Here is a 26,209-nt window from a genome sequence, read left to right as displayed (position 1 = left end):
GCATTCAAGCCCCATTGGAGAGATGGCAAGTTAAAGTTACTGCTTGAACATATGGTTCACATTAGGTTTGGCACACAAATGTCCTGAATGATGATGTCATCAACAGGGGAATCGAAGCTAATGGCTTGTTCCTTTTAAATACATCCAGTAAATAATGTTTGGGAATCATTAATCCTGTGAGCGTTGTCTAACTACCTGGTGGATTTTTTGGTTAATGGCAAAGTCTGACTTTCTGTAAAATGTCACATCCTAACATGGGAAAAGCGTTAAAAAGACAATCAGAAGGAACTCTGGTGTGAACATGTCAAAGTTTAGATTGTAACTGTTCCTCCTGCAAATATTCCCATATAATGTGAATGCAGCAGAAGCTAGACTGGTTAATAAAAACTGATCATGTGTTAATTTCTAACTGTCTTAAATGTTAGCAGCTAGCTTTAAATGCAGTTGATTAACTTATATACAGTTTGTGTACAGGTGTTGTGTTTGCTTGTTGATGTCTGTGCTTGTTTTCCTCGACCCTGGCAGCCATCAGTTTAACAGCAGTTTGCGTGCGACACGGGCCGTGAGCGGGGCTGTGGCGGGCTCTTATTGGCTGATGAGGGGGAGGTGCAGTTTTCCTGGTTGTGGTTGTCCCGTGCTGCAAGCCTTTTGCCCTGCTCCTCCTTCATAAAGAGCTCCACCATGAGGATCTTCTCCTTATGCATCTGGAGGCTGATGTCCTTGGGGATGTCTGGGATCAGCCAGTCCACAAAGTCACTCATGAGCATCACCACATTCTGTACATGACAGATGGAACAGATAGACCTCAGATACCGACATCTCATTAAAACACAGATTTCTAGGCTAGTAACCTTAAAACTATGTCATTTTTGACAGGCTATGATGAATTTACATCTGGTATTACTTTTGTGATTAAATGATAGAAATGTTTCTCTGTGATTGATACGGAATCTTCCAAATTAAGGTCTCATATGCTGGATCAAACTAAGGCCTTGAGGTCACTGGGAGGCCTGTACTAAATCTTAATAGACACACTGTCTCTCTTTGCAACAGCATATGCAGCTGTCTGTTCATTTTGGGGAAAACAAGAGGTAGTTCCTGATAGTGTTGCTATGACACCTTAGGTCAGAGATGTGTTTGCCCTGTCTCTCTTAACAGAGCAGATGCAACTGCAATCCGGGATTGAATATCACACACCCTAAGGATTGGGAGGAAAGGGTCCTGAGCTGTGTTCTCTCAATTGATGGGAACAACAGGACAAAGCATTGGTTTCATTAAACCAGTTTCAGTGTAAGACATATTTCTTTTGATGTATGGGCAAAAAACACATATAAACGAAGATAAGAAAACAAATTTTATTAGGTCCAGTGATTCTTGCTGCCATTTGTGAAAAGTGTTTTTCTTTTTTTTTTTTTTAAGATATTTTTTGGGCTTTTTGCCTTTATTGACAGCGAAAGCTGAAGGTATGACAGGAAAGGGGGGTGAAGATAGAGGGGATGACATGCAGCAAATGAGCCACAGGCGGAATTCGAACCGGCGGCCGCTGCAGAGGACTAACAGCCTCAATACATGGTGCGCACGCCCTACTGACTGAGCTATAGGGGCGCCCAAAAGTGTTTTTCTAATCATAAAAGCTTTTAATTTATTAATTTTCCAGAACAGGATAGAATCATAAACATTTTCATGATTCCTGATTTTTCATACAAACATTTTGGAAGCTCAGCTAATTTACCTGGATAGTTGGATTAAAATGGGAAAAACTAGGGTAGCTGCACTTGACTTATCTGATACCTGAGAATGTGTTGTAAAACTTTTATTAGTATTAGTATTTTTATTACTGGAAAAACCTGGACTTACATAAAGTCAAGAAGACACAAGAAATTGCATATATTATATTTACATTTTGACTAGACTTCTTATCTTTTAAATATTTACAAGCAATAGAGACAAAGTCCTGTCACAACAAAGAATAGAGCTAGAATTATGACAGACAAGTTGTGACTCGGGTTTTCCTAAATCTAAATACTTTAGTACTCAATTATAAATGTTAGCAATTATTTATTCTCCTTGTGGGAATGGGCGTCCATACAAAGCTTTATACAATCAGTGAAGTACGTTTTGCCTCCAGAGGGCTCAAATCTATAAAATAAAGGTTAGATATAAGGTTCAAAAGTTCATATATGCCTGGAACAAAAAAATTCATGTGGCTCTATTGAGCACCACTTTTAAAGTGACTGTGATGAGTGGGACTGGGACTGATTAAAATAAACAGAGGGAAGTTTTATTTGAAGGTAACAATCATAATTGTCTTGTTTGGATTGTTCTCTGTGGGCCACTCTGAACTTGAAGGTTTAGTGATGGTGAGTTACAGTATAAATCTGTCTGGTAACTTAATCAATTAAATGAGGAGATTCATGAGTGGAAGAGAAGCAGAAAGCCACAGGCTGGCCAAGCTGTCCCTCCCAAAGGCTTTATCACATTCAAGTCCAAAGAGACTCCTTCATTACATTCATACTCAGTTAATATTTGAAATAAAAAATATGAATCACAAAAGTGAGTGACATGCCTATTTGAAGCAAATGCACTTTGATATTAATATCTGAGTGTTGTTCCAAACCTGAAAGACGATGACAAAGGCAAGGCGGGCAGCCAGAATGGCCCAGAACTCCTTAGAGAGTTCATATGGCGTGCTGGACCATGGAGGCTCTCTGTAGTCTTTATACCTGGGACAGAAAGATGAAGAACTGTGAAATACAATTTATTTAGGAACATGTTTAAAGATTTAATTACATGGTTTCATGTATTTGACAGATTTGACAGTTATGTTCCGTCCCCATAAAAATGAAAACATCAGTAAAACAAATGGTAATGACACAGATGAGATTGTATGATAGTGAACACGGCTCTGTGAAAAATTATTGTTATTGTCCCAGCCAAAGTTATTATAGTCAACTACAAACTAAAAGACAGACATGGGGTATATGTAGGAACATTCAAAATAAATAAGAATAATTTATAATAGAATAGAATAATGCTAATAATAATAATAATAATAATAATAATAATAATAATAATAATAATAATAATAATAATAATAAATAAATAAATAAATAAATAAATAATAAAAAAAAAAAATGTAATGATGCAGAGACACCCATTAGTTAAAATAGTTAGAATTAATGATGCAGCAGTGAAGGGCGAGGACAGATCGCATTGTCAGAAAGGCAAACAGCCCCCCCAGGATCAAAGCAATGCGGCCAGGCGCCCCAGCAGGGGGTAGGCGGGGCAAGTGTCTATGTCTTCCTTCGTTTTTTTTTTTCCCTTTCCGTCTCTCTCCTTCACTTTCCTTTTATTATAAACTTAAGTTATTCAATCATATGTTTATGCAAGGGTGGTTGTTGCTTTGGGCCACACCCAGACCCAAGGGAGGGAGTCTGCCCACTGAGGAGTGACATTCTTTTTTAGTCTTGTTCACTTTTTGTTTATTGTATTTGTTTATTTATCTTTTCTTTTTCTTTCCCTTTTTATCCTTGATTTTGTGTGTATTCTTACATATACACACATACATAATTTCTCCCCCCATCCCATATCCTTAAATAGGATAGAGCAGGGACCACCAAGGACAGCCCCACCCTTCCCCGATGGAGCACCAGCCATGCAGCACGGGGCCTGGGGGGGAGGGGCCAGCCAGAAAAATAATAGTAACAGTAATAGCAGTAGTAATTGAATGGAGCAAAAACTGTAAGTAAAGCAAATGATAGTAGCAGTGATTATAATTTGTCACAGTATTTTATCCATATATGCACACATATAAACAGCAATGTCAAAAATCTTAATAATGTTAGTAATAACAGTATAGGATAATTGCATGAAGACAATAGATCAGAAGGGAAGAAGAAGAAAAAAAAGGGGGGGTGGATTGCATGTGTTCTGGTGTGATGATATGAAATGGGATGTTAGAAATGGGATGTATGTTTCTTGTGGATGGTGGACAGGCAAAAAGATGCATGTGTATGGACGTTAAGTGTTTATCGTTCACTGATGGCAGGCAAAGAGGGGTTGTGAGAAAAGTCGGTGTAGGAGTTACAAGGTTATGGTGTGACTGAATGGATTCCAGATGACATCAAAATCTGTTGATTGTTTATTGATTGAGGCAGATAGTTTTTCCATTGATATGTAGTCAAGACTACATAGAGACTTTTCCAGTGTGTGATATTAATTTGATTTCTTGATTTCCAGTTCATGAGGATAGTTTTGTTGGCGGTTGTTAGGGCTACTGAAAGTATTCTGTTTGATGTGTTGTTTAGGTTGGTGTTGGATAGTAAGCAGAGTGAGGGTGTAACATTCTGGGTTTTATTATGTTGTTTCCTGTTTTATTTTTTAACGCTACCTCGTGTCTTTTCAGTTTCCTGTGTTTTCCCGCCCCTCATCAACTGCACCTGAGGCCACTCACTCACCTGCCCCTGATTACCCTCCTTGCCATCCCTGTGTATTTATACCCCCACCAGCTCCACATGTCTCTGCCAGATTGTCTCTATTGTCTGTGAAGCTGCTAGGTGCTGTTATAGACCTCATGTTTCCATTTGGACTTCGCCTGTTTATGGGATTATAGTTTTGTGCCTTTTTTCCCTGTCTGTTTTTGTTTGCCTTTTTGGACTCCCTGTGTTTGCATTTTTTGGACTTCAGTAAAGACAGTGATTTTCATTTGAACCTCACTCTGCCTCCTGTGTGTTCTCTGCACCTGAGTCTCAACTTCCCAGAGTTGTTACAGAGGGGGATAGAGGGATGTGGCAGCCCAAGATGAGAGAGAGGTTGTCAGTGATCTCCAGCCAGAATTTTTTGATTGACAAATTTCTGACATAATGATAGCATTAGATAGGGAGAATATGTAGGTCTATTTCTCAGTTTTTGGACAGAATGGATATTGTTGAGTCAGTTGTGGATATCATTTTGTAAATACGGGATAGTAGTTTTTTTTCATTTGGTGATATTGATGAGTGTTGATGTTAATGGGGGAAGATCTGTTGAGAAGGTCTCTGCACACCTGAAATGTCTGACAGGTGCGTCGGAAGAAAAAGTTCAATTTGAAAAAAAGTTAGCAGACTCCCGGGGGAAGATCTAAATTGGCTTATTTCATATAAATTTTGTCTGAATAGAGGACTTAATCTGGAGGTATGGTAGGTTCTGACCCTCCCTGATGCCATACCTCTGGACCAGATAAGGAAATGAGACTAGAATGTTACTCTGAAAAATATGTTTGAGGTGTGTAATGCCTTTACTAATCCATGATATTGAGTTAAGAGGTTTCCTGTTCATTAAAAAGTCGGGATTGTTCCTGATGGGGGAGTAGTTGGTGGGTGTGATTGTGGTGTTAGTTATTTGGTGGAATTTCCACCAGGCTGTCAGAGTTGTGGCTATGGCAGGGTTTTTGAAGCAATGGTGATGTACGATGGAGCGGGTTATGAATGGTAGGTCTGAAATATGAATCTCTTTACATGATGTTTGTTCTATGTCAATCCAGAGGCGGTCAGATTGATTGGGATTGGTCCATCTGTGAATATACTGGAGTTGGTGGGAAATTAAGTAATTGAGAAAATTTGGAGCTTCCAGACCTCCTTGGGTTTTTGGTTTTTGTAGAGTGGCTAATTTGATTCTAGGTGTTTTATTTTCTGGTAGAAATTTGACATTACAGAGTCTAGGGATTTGAACTAGGATGATGGTGGTTTTATGGGGATCATTGAGAAAAGGTAGTTGATCATGGGAAGTGTTGTCATTTTGATTGTTGCAATTCTGCCCATGAGTGATAACAGAAGATTCATCCAACGCTGGAGGTTGTGTTCTATGGTTTTGAGTAATGGGCTGAAATTGAGATTGACCAACTCTGACAGCCTAGGGGAAATATTGACACCTAAGTATGTGATGTTACCAGTGCGCAGAGAAGGAAGTGGTGATTGGGATGCCACATCCCAGCTGCTGGAGCTGAGTGGAAGAATGAATTAGTCGAATAAATCGTGTAACCTGAGATATGGGAAAACGTATTTATGAGGCCAATGGTTTCAGGCAATGAGGAGGATGGATTTGCAGATAAAATAGTAGGTCGTCACCATAAAGGCTAGTCTAATGGTGTGTGTTTTTTGATTGAATACCTGTGATGTTTCTATTTTGATGGATGGCTGCTGTGAGTGGTTCAATGAAAATGGCGAATAATTATGGGAAGAGTGGGCATCCTTGCCTTGTACCCCTGTGCAATGTGAACCATTGTGATATTAGTCCATTTGTGGTGACTGTGGCCATTGATGATGTGTACAGTATCCTCACATGTGTATATTTAAGGTCACAAAGAAATAATCATAAACATTATTTAGCAAATTTGAACATATAATGAATAATGACTGACAGATGGCTTGTATGTGTCTAATGGCCACACAGACAGCACGCTGCAGCGCTGCATCTGCCAGCCTGACTGTAGATATTTATATATTGAGTTTGGGTGGGAGAAGAAAAGAATAAGAAGGAGGCTCTGGGATTTTTGTTTTGAGAGAGAGGGAGGGAGTGACGGAGTGCATTGCCCCTCAACTTTTTCATGTGTGCCACATGCTTAATCATTGTATTATTGTGGGATAGCTGTCACACACTTTTTAATCAGTCAAAGCACACGGAGTAGGATGCAAGCACAGCAGTTTTAACATCTTTTGGCCTGTTAATCAGGAAAAATACCTGTGCTGAATTACTTACCCTGTTACTGAATGAATTTCATAAACATAGACTGTACATGTCTTATCAATTATATGATCGCCTCCTGAACAGATTTAGCAGTCAGCTCATGTATTTATTAGCAGTTTAACTTTTGAAATCATGCTAACATCACATCTGTTATCATATAATCCTGCGGCTGATTTGTTTGTTTTTCACGCCACAAATGAACCACACCAGAATTCGTTCGGAACTGGACCGAGACCCTCCCTTTGAGGCTAACTCAGTTTGGTTCTTTGGTCTGCACCAGGGAGCGACTGACAGCCCAAACAAACCAGACTAAACAGGTTTTAACTCAACCAAATGAGGAAGGTGTGAAAACGCCTTAAGTCTGGGATGTCTACATGACTGCGTCAGTTGCCTTCACAAAGAGTTGTGTTTGGGTTATGATACCTGTTCTGAACTTCTTAAATCTGCCCCTGACAAATACTACCATGCCATCATCATACTAAAACTAATAATACTAATACTGAAACTAATAAAAATGAAATTCAAACTTGAAATGTTTAAACAAAACTAAACTGAACTGAAAACAAAAAATAAAAATGAAATAAAAACAGACATGAAAATTAAAAAATAAAATATAAATATATAATATACAAAAACATAATAACTGTGGAAGTGAGTCAGCTGATGCAGATGTTGGGACCAGAGTCGAGTGCAGCTGGCTGTAAAGTGAAACCTTACCTGCACATTTCCACCATGTAGCCCAGGTGCATTGGTTGGAGAGGATCTGTGCCTGGCTGGAAGTCACTGACGTTGAAGTAAGACAGAGTGTGATTGACGAAGCCGTGCATGGTGCCGTCAGGACTGTACATGTACTGGTAGACAAGTCGTGGGATGAAGTCAGAGGTGAAGGAGATGACAAAAGCCTGGGGGGTGGGACAGAGAGCTGCTCATCACCTTATTGTCTTTATCAAATCAAATGAGCAGCTTAAACAGGACTCACAAAAGAAGAAAACACTGACCAAATATTTTCATTCATTTTCCAGCATGTGTTGGACTGACCCTGGCATGTTTTGGAAGGACAACTATACAGTGATGTTAGACTTACATTAACAATGACTGCTACCTTGCTGAGGCCTCTCAGGAGGTTGTACCAGATGCCTGCAGAGAGACAGGAGGGGCTGTTATTAAGGTGAACACAGTAGCTTCAACATGTGAGCACTCTTTACAGCTTTTCAGGCTGCATATTCTTAGCTCTGAGCTAGGAGTTAACCCTGGGATAACTTAGCCCCTTTTCACAAACACATTGTTAAGCCAGGGTTAAGCTAAACACAGGGCTATATGATTCACACTGCCTTTCTTTTAACACTGTGTTAAAGCCTCTGTACATCCACACAGGTGTTTTGCATTAATCTGGCTGATCATCTTCTTCACCTAATCTTTTAGTTTGGATGATTTTCAGAGGATAACCCCACAAACGCAGGGCTAACCCTGCAGGGCTAGCTAGTCTTAGGCCAGAATGAAAGCTTTCTTAGCCCTTGGCTAACAGCTCCCTGAGTCAGTGGCTAAATGCAGAGTGAAAAGCCCATATACAGTAGGGTCAGTAAGTATCAGTCATCACTAGATGGCGCAAGCACTCTGTGTGAGAGGTAGACATACTTCTCTGTATGTTGTGTTACCAAAGATATGTTGTTTGATATTACTGATGACCAGAACCATGGGTTCTATGTCAGTTCACTTCTCTATATTCAAGAGAACTGATATGAAACTTGCTTGAAGGAGTTGATCCATAACAGTCTTAGCTTCACTTTACAAGTTACTTATGTGATACTGCATCTGCAGGCACGTATCAGTTTTTATATTTTTTTTAAACACATCAGAATTTAATGATGCATTTGATATCCAGTGTCAGATATTAGACTTGGATTTTACTGTCCCCAAGAAGAAATTCTTCCACAGCACTGTACACATAAGACAGCAAACAACACACAGTAACAACATATACCAGACAACAACACACACTCAGGCCAGGTCAGCGAGGCCTATTATTTATGCAGCCTGTGGCTGCAGGGATCAGGCAGTTCTAACAGCGAGCCCTTCAGCACCTCAGTGCCCGCTTCAGAGGGCAGCAGGGTCACACGCATACAACAATACAAGTTTGTACTGAATAGTGACAGATAACGTGTTAAAGAAGCAGGTGGAACAGTGCAAGAGGATGGGCTGAATAATGCTTTGCTACAGTCTGCAGTCTGACTGCGTGAAAACAAGGGTATCTTCAAAGTTACAGTCTTTCAGTATTGGTCCTTTTTTGTTACCCTGAACAGTTGGAGTAAAGAGAAAGGGCTGAACAGAACGCTTCAAGACTTTGTTTCCATTTCATTCAAGCGGCAAAATCAGTAATGGAATAGTTTTTCCTTGTGCTGCTGGTGTTTTGTTGGTCTTCACACTACATGCTTAAGTAGTGTGTGTGTGTGTAGCGCTACCTGTTGGTTTTTATTACGGCATTCATATTAACAAGTTAGAGCAGCCACACATACCGTGTGAGCAGTTGCAGCAGTGCATCATCTGGACACTCAGAATCACTGATTGCCTTCTGAATACAGCTCTTTTCATGTCTTTAAAACTCTTTTGCAAACTCAGTGTAGAAAGACAGGACGTGGGACTTGGGGAGGGGGTGGGAGACTTGTTAGGAAGGGGTGTCTTCCTATGTACAGGAAGAACCTGTACATAATGGCCTATATGCAAGTGACCATTTGACCATTTGTGGTTTGTTTGTCTGAGGTTGTGTCATGTCTAGGGGTGTAACGATTCACTCATGCATCCGATGAATTGGACTTTAATGTGTAAGCTGTGAGTGCATCGGTTCAGACGGCCTGTATTGGTAAAAAGCTGAACATGAAATGGAAACAAATCGATGGAGCACTAGCACACCAATGCCTCTCATGAGGACCCGCATATGTTTCATTTTTGGCATCAAGTCGCTGCCACTCTAACTTTCCTCTATTGTCTCTCTCCTCCTGCCTCTGCCTGCACTCGCTGGACGCCTGCTGCTACGATCATACAAAACAAGTGCTCCCCCCTCCCTCTCCTGTGTCTCCTCTTCATTTCCTCAAAACAGATGGTGCTGAAAACAGTGACAGAAGTGACACTGTTCCGCATCGCACCACCAAACTTTCAGAATGTGCAAGTATAGAATAAATTTAGGTTTTATAAGAAAGATGAGAAATGAGTCGTCATGTCAGTGTGAGAGCAGGTAACACAGAGCATCACTGCTCCACCACAACACTCTTCATATGAAACAGAGCAGCAGCAAAATACTAATATTTTAAACAGTTTTAAAGTTTGTTCACAGATTCTCATTTAGGCTACAGGATCTCATTTACACGAGACTCATAACAAGATGTTAACAGCACTGTAATGTCTCCTTCTCTTTGTCTCTATTGTTACTAAATTTAGTAAAACTATCAGGATTTTATTTAGCAACTAATATTACTCTACAAAAGTAGCATTAGTTGAATCAAAATGTAAAAACTGACACATTTTATTGTCTTGTATTGCATCATATTGTATCGTATCATGACAGGGTTGAATTGTATTGAACCGAATCATTGACTATTTCAAAATTTCTAAGATATATTGTATTGTTGAACATAAATTGAAATTTGAATCGAGTCAGTCTCAGTCAGTGAGATACACACCCCTAGTCATTTCTCATTCTGACAGCACAACACAACACACAGTGAGCAGAGGAGCTTATCTCTCCTCTTTCTTTCTTCCTTGGGCTCTTATCTAGGATATGTCACCCTAATAAAGGTAAAAGATTAGTGAGATCGGTTTTGGACACCTACCAATGTCTTTGGCTTTCGCTGCAATTGGCCTGCGCAGCTCCATAACAAACTTCTTGGCATCCAGGCGAATCTCGATGATGTTATTCAAAAGAGCGAAGAGAGGAGCCAGAGGGAAAGAGGCTACAAAGAGAGTCACCATCCCAAACTGGATGACTGAGGACACAGACGAGAGAAGAAATCAGCAGAAGTTACTGGACGAACACTTTGACTTTTGCTTCAAAAAGGGAAACTGACTGTGCACACTACAGGACAAACACAATTCAGTAGTAAAATGTTTGACTCTGTCCATCAATTTTGGGTGAAATAACATTTTGATGGCCATGTGACTGATTTGTGACCTAGATATTTGGTCAAATCTATGTAAATGTGAAAATATAATTGGGAATAAAATAAAATTCAAGTCAGGATGAAGATGGAGAAACCCAAATGTGTTCCTCAGTGCTTTTGTATGTTGGACTTGTTATTCAGATTACCCCCAAAATTCATGGTAAATTATGTGATAATTAGCAAGTGCCATTTTCATGTAGTTGGTGGTAATTACCAAGCAACAAATTTGAGATTTCTTTGAATTAACTGATAAATTATCCCAAAATTTAAAAGTAAGTATGTGATAATTTAAAAGTGTCATTTTCATGCAAGTAAGTGGTTCACATATTTGAACATTCTTAGAAAATAACTGGAAATTTACCCCAAAGTTTGTGATAAATTACCACCCACTACATGAAGACAGTACTTGCTAATTATCACATAAAAGAAATTTAAAAAATATTACTTGGTAATTATTGGTAATTTCCCATGAAATTATTAAATAATTATAATTGACCTGGACCTTTATGTAGAGGCTTCTGGAGTAACAGATTACATAATCTGAATATGAAAAGATGACTGTATTTCATTACAGTTACAGATAAATAATCAGATTACAGTTACATTTAGTAAAAATGGAGAATATTAGCAGGATTACAAATTTAAAATAAAGAATAATATCCTACCATGCACACTGCACACATTTGCCAATTCTTTATTATGGCCTCTAGTGAAAAAATGCTTCACTGGGTAGAAATTTTGTAATTTTTTTGTCTTTCAATCAATCAATCAATCAATCAATCAATCAATCAATCAATCAATCAATCAATCAATCAATCAGTTGTGCATAACAAAGGAAGAGCTGGACAAACTAAAAACACTTATTTTGACATCTATTTTGATAATTTATTCATCATTTTGAATATTTTTAAATAAATAAAAGTCAAACATCTCGAATGTCATCTTCTTAAATGTAAATATATTCTGGTTTCTTTACCCCTCTCTGACATTAAACTGAAAATCCTTGACAAGTGAGGATGTAATCTTGGACTTTGATCAACATTTTTCACCATTTTCTGACATTTCATGGACAACAACAACTAATTGATTAATTAAGAAAATAATCAGATGATTAATCAATAATGAAAATAATTGTTAGTTGCAGCCCTAAAGCCCTATATAAGGACAAACAATTTCATCACACTTTATTTTGAGGTAATCCAAAAGTAACAAATTACATACAACATTTTAATACTTGGATACTGATTTATTTAGATTTTTTATGATGAATTACTGATTACATTATTTGACAAGTAATTAGTAACTACATAGGAATACATTTTCTAAGGAACCATCCCTACCCTGCTTATGAATATTCAGTCAATATTCATTCTTCTTTTAGCTCTGTTCTGGTCTCCATCAGGTTTCCTGTCTGGAAGCAGGGCAGGTTGTACAGTGGGTTTATTTTAGACAGCTGCCTGCCACTGCTGGAAGGAAGGTTGATGAGAGCAGACTCTGCTGAATGTGAGACCAAAACAATGAGCTGAAAGAGGCTAAAAAATAGGCTTGAAACGAGGATCTGGGAGGTACTTTTACAAGTCTAAGTATGAGAATGAGTAAAATGTGTCTGTATCTGTACTTGTGATGAAGGAAAATCCTCTTTGGGTAGTTGGGTAATGTATTAAATGTAGGTGATTGAAAGTTAGAGAAGTGTAAAGCATTTCATGTCACATTTGGGCCTACACAAAATGTTTCTGACAGCTGCCACTGACCTGCAGGCCACACTGTGAGAACTGCTGCTTTAAAAGGTTAAAAGATTAAGATTAAGATTAAGATTAAGATGCAAAATTACTACATATTACATAGGCTCTGCAGCGTAACCCACACTGGTGCTTATTATTCACTTCACTTTTAATTATGTTACACCAAATACTGTAGTTTGTAAGATCTGATGGATGTGTTGTAGCTACAGTTACTACAGTCAATGCTGAGCCATTTACAGGTAGTTTGTTTTGCAGTGTGGCTCTGCTTAGAGAAGAGGGTTCATGCCAGGTTTTGCCTTTGTTAGATCAATTTTTGTGGCTATTGTACTGTACGCATCTTGTATAATGTACAATGAAACTTACAGTGAAAAGCATAGAGTTTGTGTGAGCGAGCTTTACAGAGTCTCTGAGTGACCATCAGGTTTATACACACTGCTGGGGACTGTGCAATCTCTCTTGTTAAATGGAGGGCTGGAAGTAACTAATTACAAATACTCGAATTACTGTAATTAAGTAGTTTTTGGGATACTTGTACTTTTATGAGTAGATTTCCAAGCTTGTACTTTTACTCATACTTAAGCATGCATTACAAGATATAATCTACTTAGTTACTTTTAAAATTATAGTTTAGTACTAAGTACAATTTGAATTAATATCCAAACATTTTATTTTAATTAAGTAGCCAATGCGGTGTGATCACAAATGCAACAATGAAAAACCAGGACATATGGACAAAAAACAAAACAAAATGCTGTGGCAGCACACATTTGGAGTAAAGATGTTAATGATTAATAGATTATTTGCCATTAAAAAATTAACCAATTAAAAATGTATTTATGGATATTTAATCAATAGTCATGGCAGTAACTGCACCTAATTTGACATTGTTTTGTCTGATGGATCCATTTGTTCATTAAAGAATAAAAAGAAAAAAGAAAAAAAATAGAAAAATTAAAAAAAAAAAAAAGCTGAGGATGTTTTGAGGGCTTGTATCTTAGAAATTATTAATGATTAATCAGTTGTTATTGTTTTCAACTATTGGTTCAGGAATATGTACAAAATTTGCAGCCCTAGTTTGGAGAAGTGACTGTGACATCAACAGTTAAAAGTAACTAATACTCTGAGTAGTTTTTGTGACAAATACTTTGTACTTTTACTTAAGTATATTTCTAACACCAGTAATTTTATTTGTAATTAAGTATAATTTTAGCAATGTAACAGTATTTTTACTTGAGTACAGATTTTCAATATTCAAGCCAACACATGTTGTAAAATGTACCATGTAATCTACGTATCTTCATTTAACACACACATACAGGCATGTGTATACATCTCTTCTGCACATGGAGCATGATCTAGCTCGAGGGTTTCCACATCACTGACATTCTGTGTGTTGTGAAATTGGTCTTTTATTAAATTAAAGGTCAACACAGTGTACCTAAACAAGGAAATCAGTTTGTATTTCAGAGGCTTTTATCAGAGGACTGTTTGCTAGTTCACTCAATCAAGCTGACAGACTGCGCTGAGAGGAGCTGACATTTACAATGTCAAGCAGAGGTCTGAACAAAGAACCAGGAGTGACTGAATGTGTTTGTAGGTACACAGAAGCTGAACATTAAAGTGATTGTTATAAAGTGGTTGCAGCCATTGTGCTTGTTAGTTTTGACCTCAACATGGTTTGCTCTGCAAAGGTTAGGCTTTAAAAAGGCTGATATAAACATACAAGCATTTCAGCAAGCAGAAGACACCACTCTCACAGAAGAGATGAAGATGATGATGAATATGAGGACCTTTGCTGTTAGCAAATATCAACATGGAAGACAAGGGAGCAGCAGGGAGAGGGAGAGGAGAAGAATCTGCAAGGATGAAACTACAAACCGTCCAGATAACAGCTGTAGTTTATATAAGAACTGGGCCAATGGACGATGCCTATGGTTCATACTGGTCTGTGTTGTGACCCACAGGTGGGTCACAGAAGATTTTATTTGTGTCACCAAGTACATGAAATATTGTCAAAGAAATTTAGCAAATTAGCAAAGATTTATACCTGCAGTACCCTTTTTATGAATCATTTAAAATCTGTGTATTGTTTTACTGATGAGTTTAAAAAATTAGTCTGTTAATTCGACCTAAATGTATTTATTTTCTCTCATTTATGACAAAAACTAAAACATCCTATATTGTTTTGTGATGAGAGGAAGTGAAAACAATGAAAGACCCTTCTTTCTCATTTATAAAGTACTTAACGTGTATATGTTTTAAATAAGGTGTCAAGATTAGGGCTGCAAATAAATATTCATTACCAATTAATCTGTTGATTATTTTGTCAATTAATTGATATAGTGATTTGCAGTGGTGGACAAAGTACTCAACCCCAGTGCTTGAGTCAAAGTACAGATACTCCTGGTCAAATATTACTCAACTACAAGTCAAAACTGATCAGTCAAAATTTTACTCAAGTTAAAGTACTAGAGTACTTGCTTTTAAAAATAGTTAAGTATTCAAAAGTACAAATTACAAAGTACATTTTCTAATATCAATACATGCTGTATTGTTTTCATGATGCATTTATAAGCTTGTAACTCTCTGAAACAATCTAATGATGCACTGACCTGCTTGTAGAACCACTCTGCTACACAAAGTCTATAGAAACACCTATAAAAACTTCAGCATAGAAATACAATCAAAAACAAAAAGGACAGCTATTGTCATTTTCTGATGTAACTGTATTAAAATCACTGCATAAAATTGATTGAAGCCAACTGTAAGTTGTTCTCCAAGTTAAATAACTGAGATTTCTTTCTGTCTTCAGAGGCAGTATATACATGAATTATGAGATATTTTTCACCCTGATAAAAACAATCCAACATTAAAAGCCTACCTGGAATGATTTCTCTTTTTCTAATTATATATTAGATTATATATTATATCCTTTATAATTATAATAATCTTGAGATTTAATTTTGTATTTCTCCTGATGTCACCATTACTGAGTTTTGCTTGAATGAAAGAGAGAGTTTGCTTGTTCTTGTTACAGAACGCCTGGATGACGCATTTCCACTTTTACATCAGTCCCATTTGAGAGGAGCTACTGTGGTTGGTTTCCTTTTGTGAGGAACACAGCATGTGACCAATTGCAGTTTAGAAGAAAAAGCAGCAACAGCTGACTTCAAAGCTGTGCTTAGCCTAAAAGTAACGAGTAATGACAACCTTCTTAGAAATGTAGTGAAGTCAGAAGAACAATATTTATCTTTGAGATGCAGTGGTGTAGTGTAAGTTTCCAAAAATCCACCACTGGTTGTTTGGTCTATAAAATGGTGAATGTCTTGTTTTGTCCACAAACCAAAGATACTGAGTTTACTGAATATTACTGAGGAGTAAGAGAGGAGAAAATATTCACATTTAAGAAGCTGAAATCAGAGAAGTCTGACTGATTTGATTTAAAAATCAGTCAAACTGAGTAATTGATCACCAAAATAGTTGGTGATTAAATTAACAATCAATTCACAATCGATTAATCGTTGCAGCTCTAGTCAAGATAATATAAGATGATGCAGAAATGACAGTAAAAATGGTCAGGAATGTTCATTTATGCACAAATAGAGTCTTTCCAAGATTTACTGAAAAAAGCCCTCTGTGTTTGAGGTAGTGTGTCCCCTCAGAGTTGTTGTTGTTGTTTGGTTTTTGACACATGGGAGAGACAAAAAGAAGCTGTTGCTGCTGGTCATCGTACTATGTCTCCATGTTGTGTTTATCATTTTCATTTTAAACACAACTAAATTATGGATGTAGTCCCAAGACAAAGACACTTTCAGACCCATCAATGATATCATCAATTGTCATGTTTCACATCATCACATGCCAGTTTGGTAGACCCAACCTGGGTTCATATAACTTAATTTTTAAGCCTAAAAGACTTTTAATAACATGTACACTGAAAGACAGCAGTGTGTATGTTGTGTATGTTTGTGTCTTGTGTTTAGACTCACTCATCTCCATGTACTCAGGGCTGAGGCCAACAAAAGGACCCAGGATGTGGTCTTTCTCGTGGCGCTGCAGGGTTTTGTTCAGCTCCTCCTCTTGCTTTGAGTCCAGCTCTGACTTCCTCCTCCGGAGCAGTTTCTTCAGCTTCCTACACAGACCAGCAGGCAGTGATGGAAACAGCACATGTAAGCCCAGTTTCTTTTCACAGTATTAGACGAGTGTGATTGTATTAATTGTGCTTTTACACAACTATCATTTCACTGGAGTGTATTTCTAATAGATGCTCACAGCGACTTTATCTTCTCAGGAAACTCTGTGGCCTCTGTGACAATTAACACATTTTATAGTTTGTTGACAAAACTATTGTGGAAAGTGGTTTAAATGGACTGCAAATGGAAGTCGAACCAGCGGCTGCTGCAGAGAATTAACAGCACATGGGGCATGCACTCTATTAACTGAGCTGTAGGAGTGCCACCATGAACTGCTTTTAATGTTAACTAATTAATGTTTAATAGTTTTTGATCTGACCGGCACAGTGGTGCAGTGGTTAGCACTGCCACCTCACAGCAAGAAGGTCCTGAGTCTCCAGCTGGCTAGGTCAGGGCCTTTCTGTGCAGAGTTTGCATGTTCTCCTCGTGTCTGTGTGGGTTCTCTCCGGGTTCTCCGGCTTCCTCCCATGTCTAAAAACATGCATGCTAGGTTAATTGGTGACTCTAAATTGTCTGTAGGTGTGAATGTGAGTTTGAGTGGTTGTCTGTCTCTATGTGTCAGCCCTGTGATGAACTGGTGACTTGTCCAGGATGTACCCCGCCTCTCACCCAATGTCAGCTGGGATAGACTCCAGCAGCCTACGTCCTTTTGGGGATAAGCAGTTACAGAAAATGAAATGAATGAGTATTTGATTTTAACTATGTATTTGTTCTGTACGTAGCTGAAGACAAATTTCCACCCTGGCGCACAATACAGAGAATAAAGATTCTATTCTACTTTAAGGAGTATTTGGTGCTGCTGAATTGTATTCATTTAACATTGAGGTGACCCTCATTGTTATGAATGGGGTGGACAAAATAATAGACACATCTAACTGTTTTTATTACATTGACAAAAGTAGTCTGACAGAGTTAAACAAGGTGTTGTCTGCTTCTGAGGGAAGTGTGACAGACAGGCAGTTAAAGGACTGGGTCTCTGTATATGGCATTTCTGTGTGGTAGAGTCATGGGAAAGTGTGCGTCTGTTGCACAGTGTATGCTTTGCACTCACGGTATGCCAATCTCAAACAGGTTGTTCTGGATGAGCTGCTTGCCAAGCATGGTAATGCACAACTGGATGCAGAGCTCCATAAGGCAGCCAGCGTGGGCACACTGGAAAGAGAGAGAGGGAACAAGTGTCAGAAAGTGTCAAGAAAGGAGAGTGAGGGAGAAAAGAGGGAGGGATGGAGGAAGGGAGGGGCAGTTAAAGAGTTGACAGAGGGGAGTGGAAAGTCAAGTCAAGCCTTGTCCTAAACCCCAAATGACCCTCTGTCAGACAATCTAATGTCTGATAGAGGGGCGTGTGTTACAGCTGTGATGTCCATAAAACCATTGTCTCACTCATATGCTTGCAGTAGTATATGGATAGTTGTGAGCAAATGCTAGCTAATCTCTTATCATTGTCACTAAACTGCTAAAGTGCAAAAGTTTTCTTGATATGACCAACAGAGACAAATACTTTACATGTGGCTAAGCGTAAATTCAATCTCAGATCTGATCTGCAAGCAAACAGGTCATATATCTGGCATTTTGACATAGGTGCCCATGTTGAGTAGTGGCATATTTTACCAATACTGAACAATAGAGCAAACTGCAGCCAGGGGTGGAAGTAACTAATTATAAATACTCAAATTACTGTAATTAAGTAGTTTTTTAGGGTACTTGTACTTCACTTAGTAGATTTTCAAGCCTGTACTTTTACTCACACTTAAGTATGCATAAGAAGATACAATCTACTTAGTTAGTTACTTAGAGTACCATTTGAATTAATACCCAGACCTTTCATCTGCATTTTAGTAGCCAATCAGGTGTTGTGATCACAAATGGATCAATAAAAACCAGGACACATGGACAGAAAACAAAACAAAATGCTACACATATTTGAAGAAAAGATGATAATGATTAATCAATTAATTGCCATTAAAAATAACCAATTAAAAATGTATTCATAGATATTTAATTAATAGTCATGGCAGTAACTGTCTGTCTGGCAGAGCCATTTGTTGAATAAAGAAAATTAAACTTAGACTTAAAATGGAAAAATTATTAAATTATTAAAATAAATTATTAATAACTGATAGATTGTTAGTGTTTTCAAGTATTGGTTCAGGAGATCAGACAAAATTTGCAACCCTAGTTTGGAGAGGTGACTGTGACATCAGCAGTTAATGATGAATATTTTGTATTTTTACTTATACTTAAGTATATATTTTTTAAATTATTTTTCATCAGTACCTTTACTGGGAATTGAGTAATATTTCAGCAATGTAACAGTACTTGTACTTGAGTACAGGTTTTCAGCACTATTTCTACCAGTGACTACAGTTTGGATAAAGAAATATTTCTGGCTATAGTATATATAAAGTCACCAAACACAACACTCAATGTTAGGATTAACAAAAAAAACCCCAGCAAACTAACTGTATTGTATTTGACACAGCAATGAATACACACAAAGTGACATATGTTACCTTATTGATTTGACCAGAGAGGTACATAAAATATAAGAAAATGTCTATTATCTGATCAAGGCTTTAAAAGATAAGTTGGGTGATATTTATTAACCTTCAACCTTTCAGAGTTCAGTGTGAATTACCTCTTCCATTCTGTATGATCCAACAACATACAAGTAGTTTCCCGGCCGTCCAACAAGCCTGTGAAGCAAACACAACCACAACATATATTTTTTATTTTGTCACAGGTATTGAAAAGAACACATCTGTCGTTGTTATTGACATTTATCAATGATCTGTGCTTTTTTATAATTTTGTGCTGTTTTGCCTGAGTTTGAGCTCCAAAAAGATTTCACTTCTTTGTGGAATACCCCCCAGGTGCACTTTACAAATAAAGAATTTTTGTAATCTTGAGCCTTTTTTGTAAGGTCAGTTAGAACACTCACAGTGTGCAGTTTTGTTCTCCCTGGAACAAGTTCCCTTTGATTTTTTTAATGAATTATCCAAAAAAAAATGTGCAACTTTCTTTTGCAATTTTCTCTTGGTCCTGCAGTTTCATTGAAAAAAAAATGCCTATAAGCATCACAACATGCTTCACAATACATTTTAGACTGCAACAACCCCAAAAAATGCCTGTGAAATCTTGGAGGGACTGGTAGACTCAGTACACAGAGCAAACACATTCATGGAACAGTGTTTTAGATTCAAGCGCGGAGCAGCAACAGAGCAGCAGAAACAGAAGTATTTGAATTCGTCATGAGCCACAGTCGTTTGATCAAAACATGGAGAAGTTTAAAGCATTGACATATCATTGTCATTACCTGCCCCTGAAAAAGGCCAAATAGACGATGGGTGTGAAGGCATTGACAAACTTCAAGATGAAGGTTTTGAAGATGAGGCGCTCTTCAAAGCTCTTGTCTGTCTTTGGAACCTCTGAAAAGGGACATGAGACTTTATTATCTCACATACATATGAATTCAGCTAGTAGCTCCATTTTAAAGAGACTGAATTTGCTGCTCATGTCAAAATGTGCCCTAAATGGCAAGAAGAACAATGTCTCCTGGTGAGGTATAGTGTACTTTGAGTGTACTGAACTGAGCGAGGTGTGTGTTATTGTTTATGAATTTAATGTGTCACTTGTAAAAGGAAGAACATGTATTTTTTTTTTCCTTTAAAAGCTACATCATTGTACTTCAAATTGGCATTTCTTATTTTTTATCCAGAATGGTTTAATATACAAACTGAGATAGAACTTCTTTACTTATAGATCCCCTGGAGACATATCAAGACTTAAGGCCGAAATGCACTAAAAGCTTCGATTGATACAGTTTGATGCAGATTGATGCAGATGTCAGTTGAAGCTTCTATGGCAAACTGCAGGCTTCAGATTTAAAATTCCAAAACCACAACAGTAATTTAGGAAGTCATTATTTATCTATTTATTTCTTTAGTATTATGATTGTTGATAATAGTGTTTTTCTTTAATAAAATATTGTCCTCTAAGGGGAAAAATCCTCACCTTTTTTCAGGTAAGTTTATATAATGACTAAATGGCAGTATTCATGTTTTTGGCAACAGGAACATTTACATTAGTTTCACTCTGACAGTTGCCATCAGTGAGGATGTTTTAGACCACAGCTCCCCAGCAAACTGCAAACAGACACACACTGAGGAGATGAAGAGGGAGAGATGGCGCCTGGACAGTTCATCATGATTTACAATAAAGCAGCGAAGTGACAAAAGTTTCATGGAGGAGATGAACATCTCTTACTTTGTTACTGAGACAGATATATTAGTCTGCAGCTTATAAACCACAGACCTGTACAGTAACATCGGGATTCATGTTCAAAAAAGTTTTTATATCAGTCCTCACACACACGCTCCCCGTCCCTCCCTCCCTCCCTCCTGCAGCCCATCTCTTCCCTGCACTGATTAATCAGCATGAAGTGATTAAGTATTTAAAAGTACACAAATTGGATTTGGAGTAAAAAATCAGTGTACTGTAACATTATGATTTATGATCATAAAAAACTTTTATATGAAGTCGGCACATTTGTCTGTATTAAAACGTTTTCTCCCTCTCTCTGCTGCAGGTCATTTTATTTCCTTTTACCTGGTTTCAGGTGAAGCTGCACTCGCTCCTCATGTCCACGTGTTTTTCATTCCATTTAACTCTCCCCAAACATGTATTGCGGGTCCAGACAAAAAAAGTGTGGTCCTCATTTGTCACTCCAAAACTGACACAAGTCAAGGCAGTTTGACACACATCAAGATGCTTTCAGTGCATCTTCTGCCATTTAGAACAATGGGTGGAAATGTTAGCGTCAGACGCCTTTTGTGCATTTTAGCTTTTATACTTTGGATATGAATGTGAGTCTGAAATTGTTTTTCCATTAAAAAGTTCAATGACTTCATTAAATATTCTGCAAAATGCATTTGTTCCTTCCTCATTAGGAAATAATCTATGTAAACACTTTGATTTCACAATGTTAATTGCTGGACACAAGATGACAGCCACAACACTGAACAACACTGAACTGAACATGTGGTATGGAGAATCCATTATGCCTTTAAAGTAGTTAACAGTGAAATGTGCCTCACCCAGTGTGGTGAGCCAGCGGGCGATGGAGGCGTAGATTTCATCTAAGATGATGATGACGATGAGATTGATGATGGCAGCGGTGGTTTTGACAGTGGCTCTGATGTTGGACCGTGCTGCAGGGTAGGTGCTCATGTGCAGTGCTGCCTTAATGCTGATCCGGTACAGGATGACCCCGAAGACTATGGCAAACGTCACAGCGATCTAAAAGTAAGGAGATGGAGGAGAAGTCTAATCTGCTGATAATCACGGTGAGAGTCACTGTAGGTGACACACACTGAAAAGCCTATTGGATGAGCTTTCTATATTACCTGTTATATTGCCAAAAAATGTACCACCTAAGATTTCATTGTATTTATTTGAACCTATACAATCAGCAGCAATAAGCACAAAAGGTGTAACAGAAATGTAATATATCAAAAATGAAGTCCAGGATGTCAAGTGGACATGTGTTGAAACACGCCACAGATGTTTACCAGTGTTGTGTAAAATGAAAATATGCATTATTACCCACTTGAGCATTTTTTAACTTCCTGACAAGTAGGGCTTTGCCATTTAACATTTTTGAGAGAGCTTTTATTCTTTATATATACGTAATTGTTACTGAAGAAGGTATAATTAAATGACACTGGTTCAAGTCATGATGGGCTCTCACAACTGGCAATACGCGAATATGAACCTGGTTAACCTTCAGACTTTTACAACAATCTTCATCATGTTGCAAACATGGGCTTCTATGATTTAAGGTGCATTTTTCTGCTTAACAAAACTTTATTTTCTCTGTTCTTGCAAGAAAAAAATTCTGGTGTAGCTATTTTCTCTTTCTATATGGCTACACTCAAAGGGCTCCTCCTGCCCGGTGCAAAGTGTCACACGGTGCAGCACAGCTATCACTGCCATTTTCTGGCTGGCACAGGTGTCATTTTCTTGCCCAGTGCCCATGTTGTGTAGGTAGCAAATGTAGCTGCTCCAATCTGTGTGCCCATGGATTTGTTGGTCTTGATGCAGATTCACAACACATGTACAGTCTGCTTCAACAGTCCTGCAGTTAATCCACGGGTCATAAAAAATATCATTCAGATTAACAGTGGATGATTGCAGGTGAGAGAAAGAGACTGAAGAGAGATTATGAAGACAGTTTTTGGTTTTGCTCAAATATTCTAAACATTTAATGCAGTGATGTTACCGTGCACATGGAAATGAAACTGAGAGCAGCCTCTCTAATTGTTAAATCATCTTTTAAATTATGCTGTGTGTTGTATTGTTGTTTTCATCATCAGTCTACTTTAATGATTTGACATGCCACTTTCAGTAAGGCACTCTGTTAAGAGATGTTTTCAAGTGATTTTACAGACAATACAGAGCACATTAAACACACACTGTTAATTCTTCCACTATGTGTTCTCTCTCAGATTAAACCAATAACAGAGGAGCTACACAGATCAGGCATAACATTCTGACCACTGACAGGTGAAGTGAATAACACTGATGATCTCTTCATCATGGCACCTGTTAGTGAGTGAGATATATTAGGCAGCAAGTGAACATTTTGTCCTCAAAGTTGATGTATTTGAAGCAGGAAAAATGGACAAGCGTAAGGATTTGAGTGAGTTTGACAAGGGACAAATTGTGACAGCTAGATGACTGGGTCAGAACATCTCCAAAACTGCAGCTCTTGTGGGGTGTTCCTGGTCTGCAGTGGTCAGTATCTGTCAAAAGTGGTCCAAGGAAGGAACAGTGGTGAACCAGTGACAGGGTCATGGGCGACCAAGGCTCATTGATGCACATGGGGAGTGAAGGCTGGCCCGTGTGGTCTGATCCAACAGATGAGCTACTGTTGCTCAGCTTGCTGAAGAAGTTAATGCTGGTTCTGATAGAAAGGTGTCAGAACACACAGTGCATCACAGTTTGTTGTGTATGGGGCTGCACAGCTGCAGACCAGTCAGGGTGTCTATGCTGACCCCTGTGAACTGCTGAAAGCACCAACAATGGACACGTGAGCATCAAAACTGGACCACGAAGCAAGAAGAAGGTGGCCTGGTCTGATGAATCATGTTTTCTTTTACATGGACCAGGATGCACTATGGGAAGAAGGCAAGCAGGCAGAGGCAGTGTGATGCTTTGGGCAATGTTCTGCTGGGAAACCTTGGGTCCTGCCATCCATGTGGATGTTACTTTGCAGACCATGTACACCCTTTCATGGAAATGGTATTCCCTGATGGTTGTGGCCTCTTTCAGCAGGATAATGTACCGTGCCACAAAGCAAAAATGGTTCAGGAATGGTTTGAAGAGCACAACAAGTTTAAGGTGTTGACCTGGCCAAAAAATTCTCCAGATCTCAATCCATGGAGGCCCCACCTCGTAACTTATAGGACTTAAAGGATCTGCTGCTAACATCTTGGTGCCAGATACCACAGCACAGCTTCAGGGGTCTAGTGGAGTCCATGCCTTGACGGGTCAGTGCTGTTTTGACAGCAAAAGGGGACCAACACAATATTAGGCCAGTGATCATAATGTTATGTCTGATGAGGTTGTGAAGTGGTTTGGGATCATGGGAGCTGTTTTCTTCACACTTTAACAACCACAATTGCAGATGAAAATCTATCTGACATTACTCAGACAGAAATCATGTTCACAGATAAGGTCATGTATTTCATTTATATTTATTTATATTTGTATGTATAATTAATTGCAATAAGGCAAAATGCAATATTTAAATCTCACAATCAGAAATAAATCACAAAAATCCTTTTTTGAAAAAGAATGTAATGCCTAATAATAATTATATAATAATAATTATTTGTAATTATTCTCTCTAATGAGCTAGAAAAAATGCAATTTAAGTCAAAATAATCACAATATGCCTTTTTTACCATATCATGCAGCCCTGCGTATGTACCTGTGCTTTCCTGGAAGTTATAGAAACCAACAACAACTAGTTAGCAACGGCTAGCAGGGACTTGAATACTCTTGAACTCTGAGTTTGAACTTTGAAACATTTTTTATGGCATAAGTACACAGCTCAACAAAATATATAACAGGTGTAGCATTTTTAGACATATTAATGTGAAAATGTTACATATTGTATTATATTATTATTTTGCACATTATTTAACCAGACTACAGACAGAACTTGAATTTTAGCTGTTACACAGTTAGAAACATCAACAAATGTTAGCTGTAGCAAAACATGACAGCTGATATAATCTGCTGATGGTAATCTTGTCAGCATTTTCTTTAATAATAAAAAGAACACAGGATGATATAAGGTTAAAGATAGATTTGTTAGAGGTAGTCATATTTGGTATTTTGCCAACCAGGAACTGAATATCAAACATAAATCCCAAATATAACCAGCTAACAAGCCAATATTAATTCTCAAAGGACAATTAACCACGACATTCTTAGCTAAAAGTCAGTTAGCATGATGAACTTGTATTTGTGTATTAAACATGTATTTTCAGTCACAGTGGGTTTGGGCACATTATTTTCACCTCATTTAAATGTTAAAATCCTAAAATCTATTTAGAATTTGCTGTCAAATTTTGCCTTGAAAAGAAAACATCTGAACCAGAACCCTGCTATGCTGTCTGACATCAATTCAGGGTGATTAAAAATTATGCAGTATTGCTTCAGATATTGTACTTGTGTCAGATACACAAAGACTGGTGACATAACACTGCTGAGACTCACCATGAAGCCCATCATGACCACAGTGGTCAGGTAAGCTGGCATTCTGTCTGTACATGTCAGCTTCACCTTCTCACCCTGAAACACACACGCACACAAAATCATGTGAAGGCCATAATGTAAACAGCATATTTGAGACATTAGATGTGTGTGTTTGCACTGCCACAGCCTCATGTCTTGCTGTCAGTAGCAGCTCTTGTGCCGTGGGCACAGATAAACACAGCACACGCTCCATAAACATACATGCACGCGCGCACACACACACACACACACACACACACACTGTGGCTGCAGCGTAGCACAGCTAATTCCGCCCTGAGCAGTCATGTCACATTCAAGCCTACTGAGAATTGGGTCAGAAAGCTCAGGCGACTGAGAGTGTGTGAGAGTGTGTGTGTGTGTGTGTGTGTGTGTGTGTGTGTATGTGTTGTGTTGTGTTAATTAAAAGAAAGATGTGACCTTGGTACAAGACAAAAGGCAAAAGGCTAATACAGTAATCAGAATGAACATGCTCGACTCTGAACCCTTGTCTGCAGGACTCTGAACATGTCATGTTGTGTCATGTCTCCGCAAGTTGACAAGAACTGTACTTAAGTAAAATTTTGTGGTACTTTTATTC

At 38.1% G+C, this 26,209-nt stretch overlaps 1 protein-coding gene across 2 annotated transcripts in view; it reads right to left on the bottom strand.

Moving 5' to 3' along the window:
• Positions 1–226: 226 nt before the first annotated feature.
• ano1a (anoctamin 1, calcium activated chloride channel a) overlaps positions 227–26,209 on the bottom strand; it is a 114,605-nt gene continuing 88,622 nt past the window's right edge. For both annotated transcript variants that reach the window (XM_084722754.1, XM_084722746.1), the window contains exons 15-25: positions 25,594–25,668; positions 21,903–22,104; positions 20,123–20,234; positions 19,445–19,502; positions 17,861–17,961; positions 16,606–16,748; positions 10,548–10,700; positions 7,808–7,860; positions 7,441–7,625; positions 2,618–2,723; positions 227–776 (exon numbers count right to left, since the gene is read on the bottom strand). In XM_084722754.1, the coding sequence (XP_084578880.1) occupies positions 534–776; positions 2,618–2,723; positions 7,441–7,625; positions 7,808–7,860; positions 10,548–10,700; positions 16,606–16,748; positions 17,861–17,961; positions 19,445–19,502; positions 20,123–20,234; positions 21,903–22,104; positions 25,594–25,668 (1,431 nt within the window). In that variant the 3' untranslated portion in view covers positions 227–533. The remainder of the gene's footprint in view (positions 777–2,617; positions 2,724–7,440; positions 7,626–7,807; positions 7,861–10,547; positions 10,701–16,605; positions 16,749–17,860; positions 17,962–19,444; positions 19,503–20,122; positions 20,235–21,902; positions 22,105–25,593; positions 25,669–26,209) is intronic.

This window comes from Lutjanus erythropterus, chromosome 1 (assembly GCF_056507025.1).
Source record: "Lutjanus erythropterus isolate fLutEry1 chromosome 1, fLutEry1.hap2, whole genome shotgun sequence".
NCBI lineage: Eukaryota > Metazoa > Chordata > Actinopteri > Lutjaniformes > Lutjanidae > Lutjanus > Lutjanus erythropterus.
This window is presented reverse-complemented; position numbering and strand designations above follow the sequence as displayed.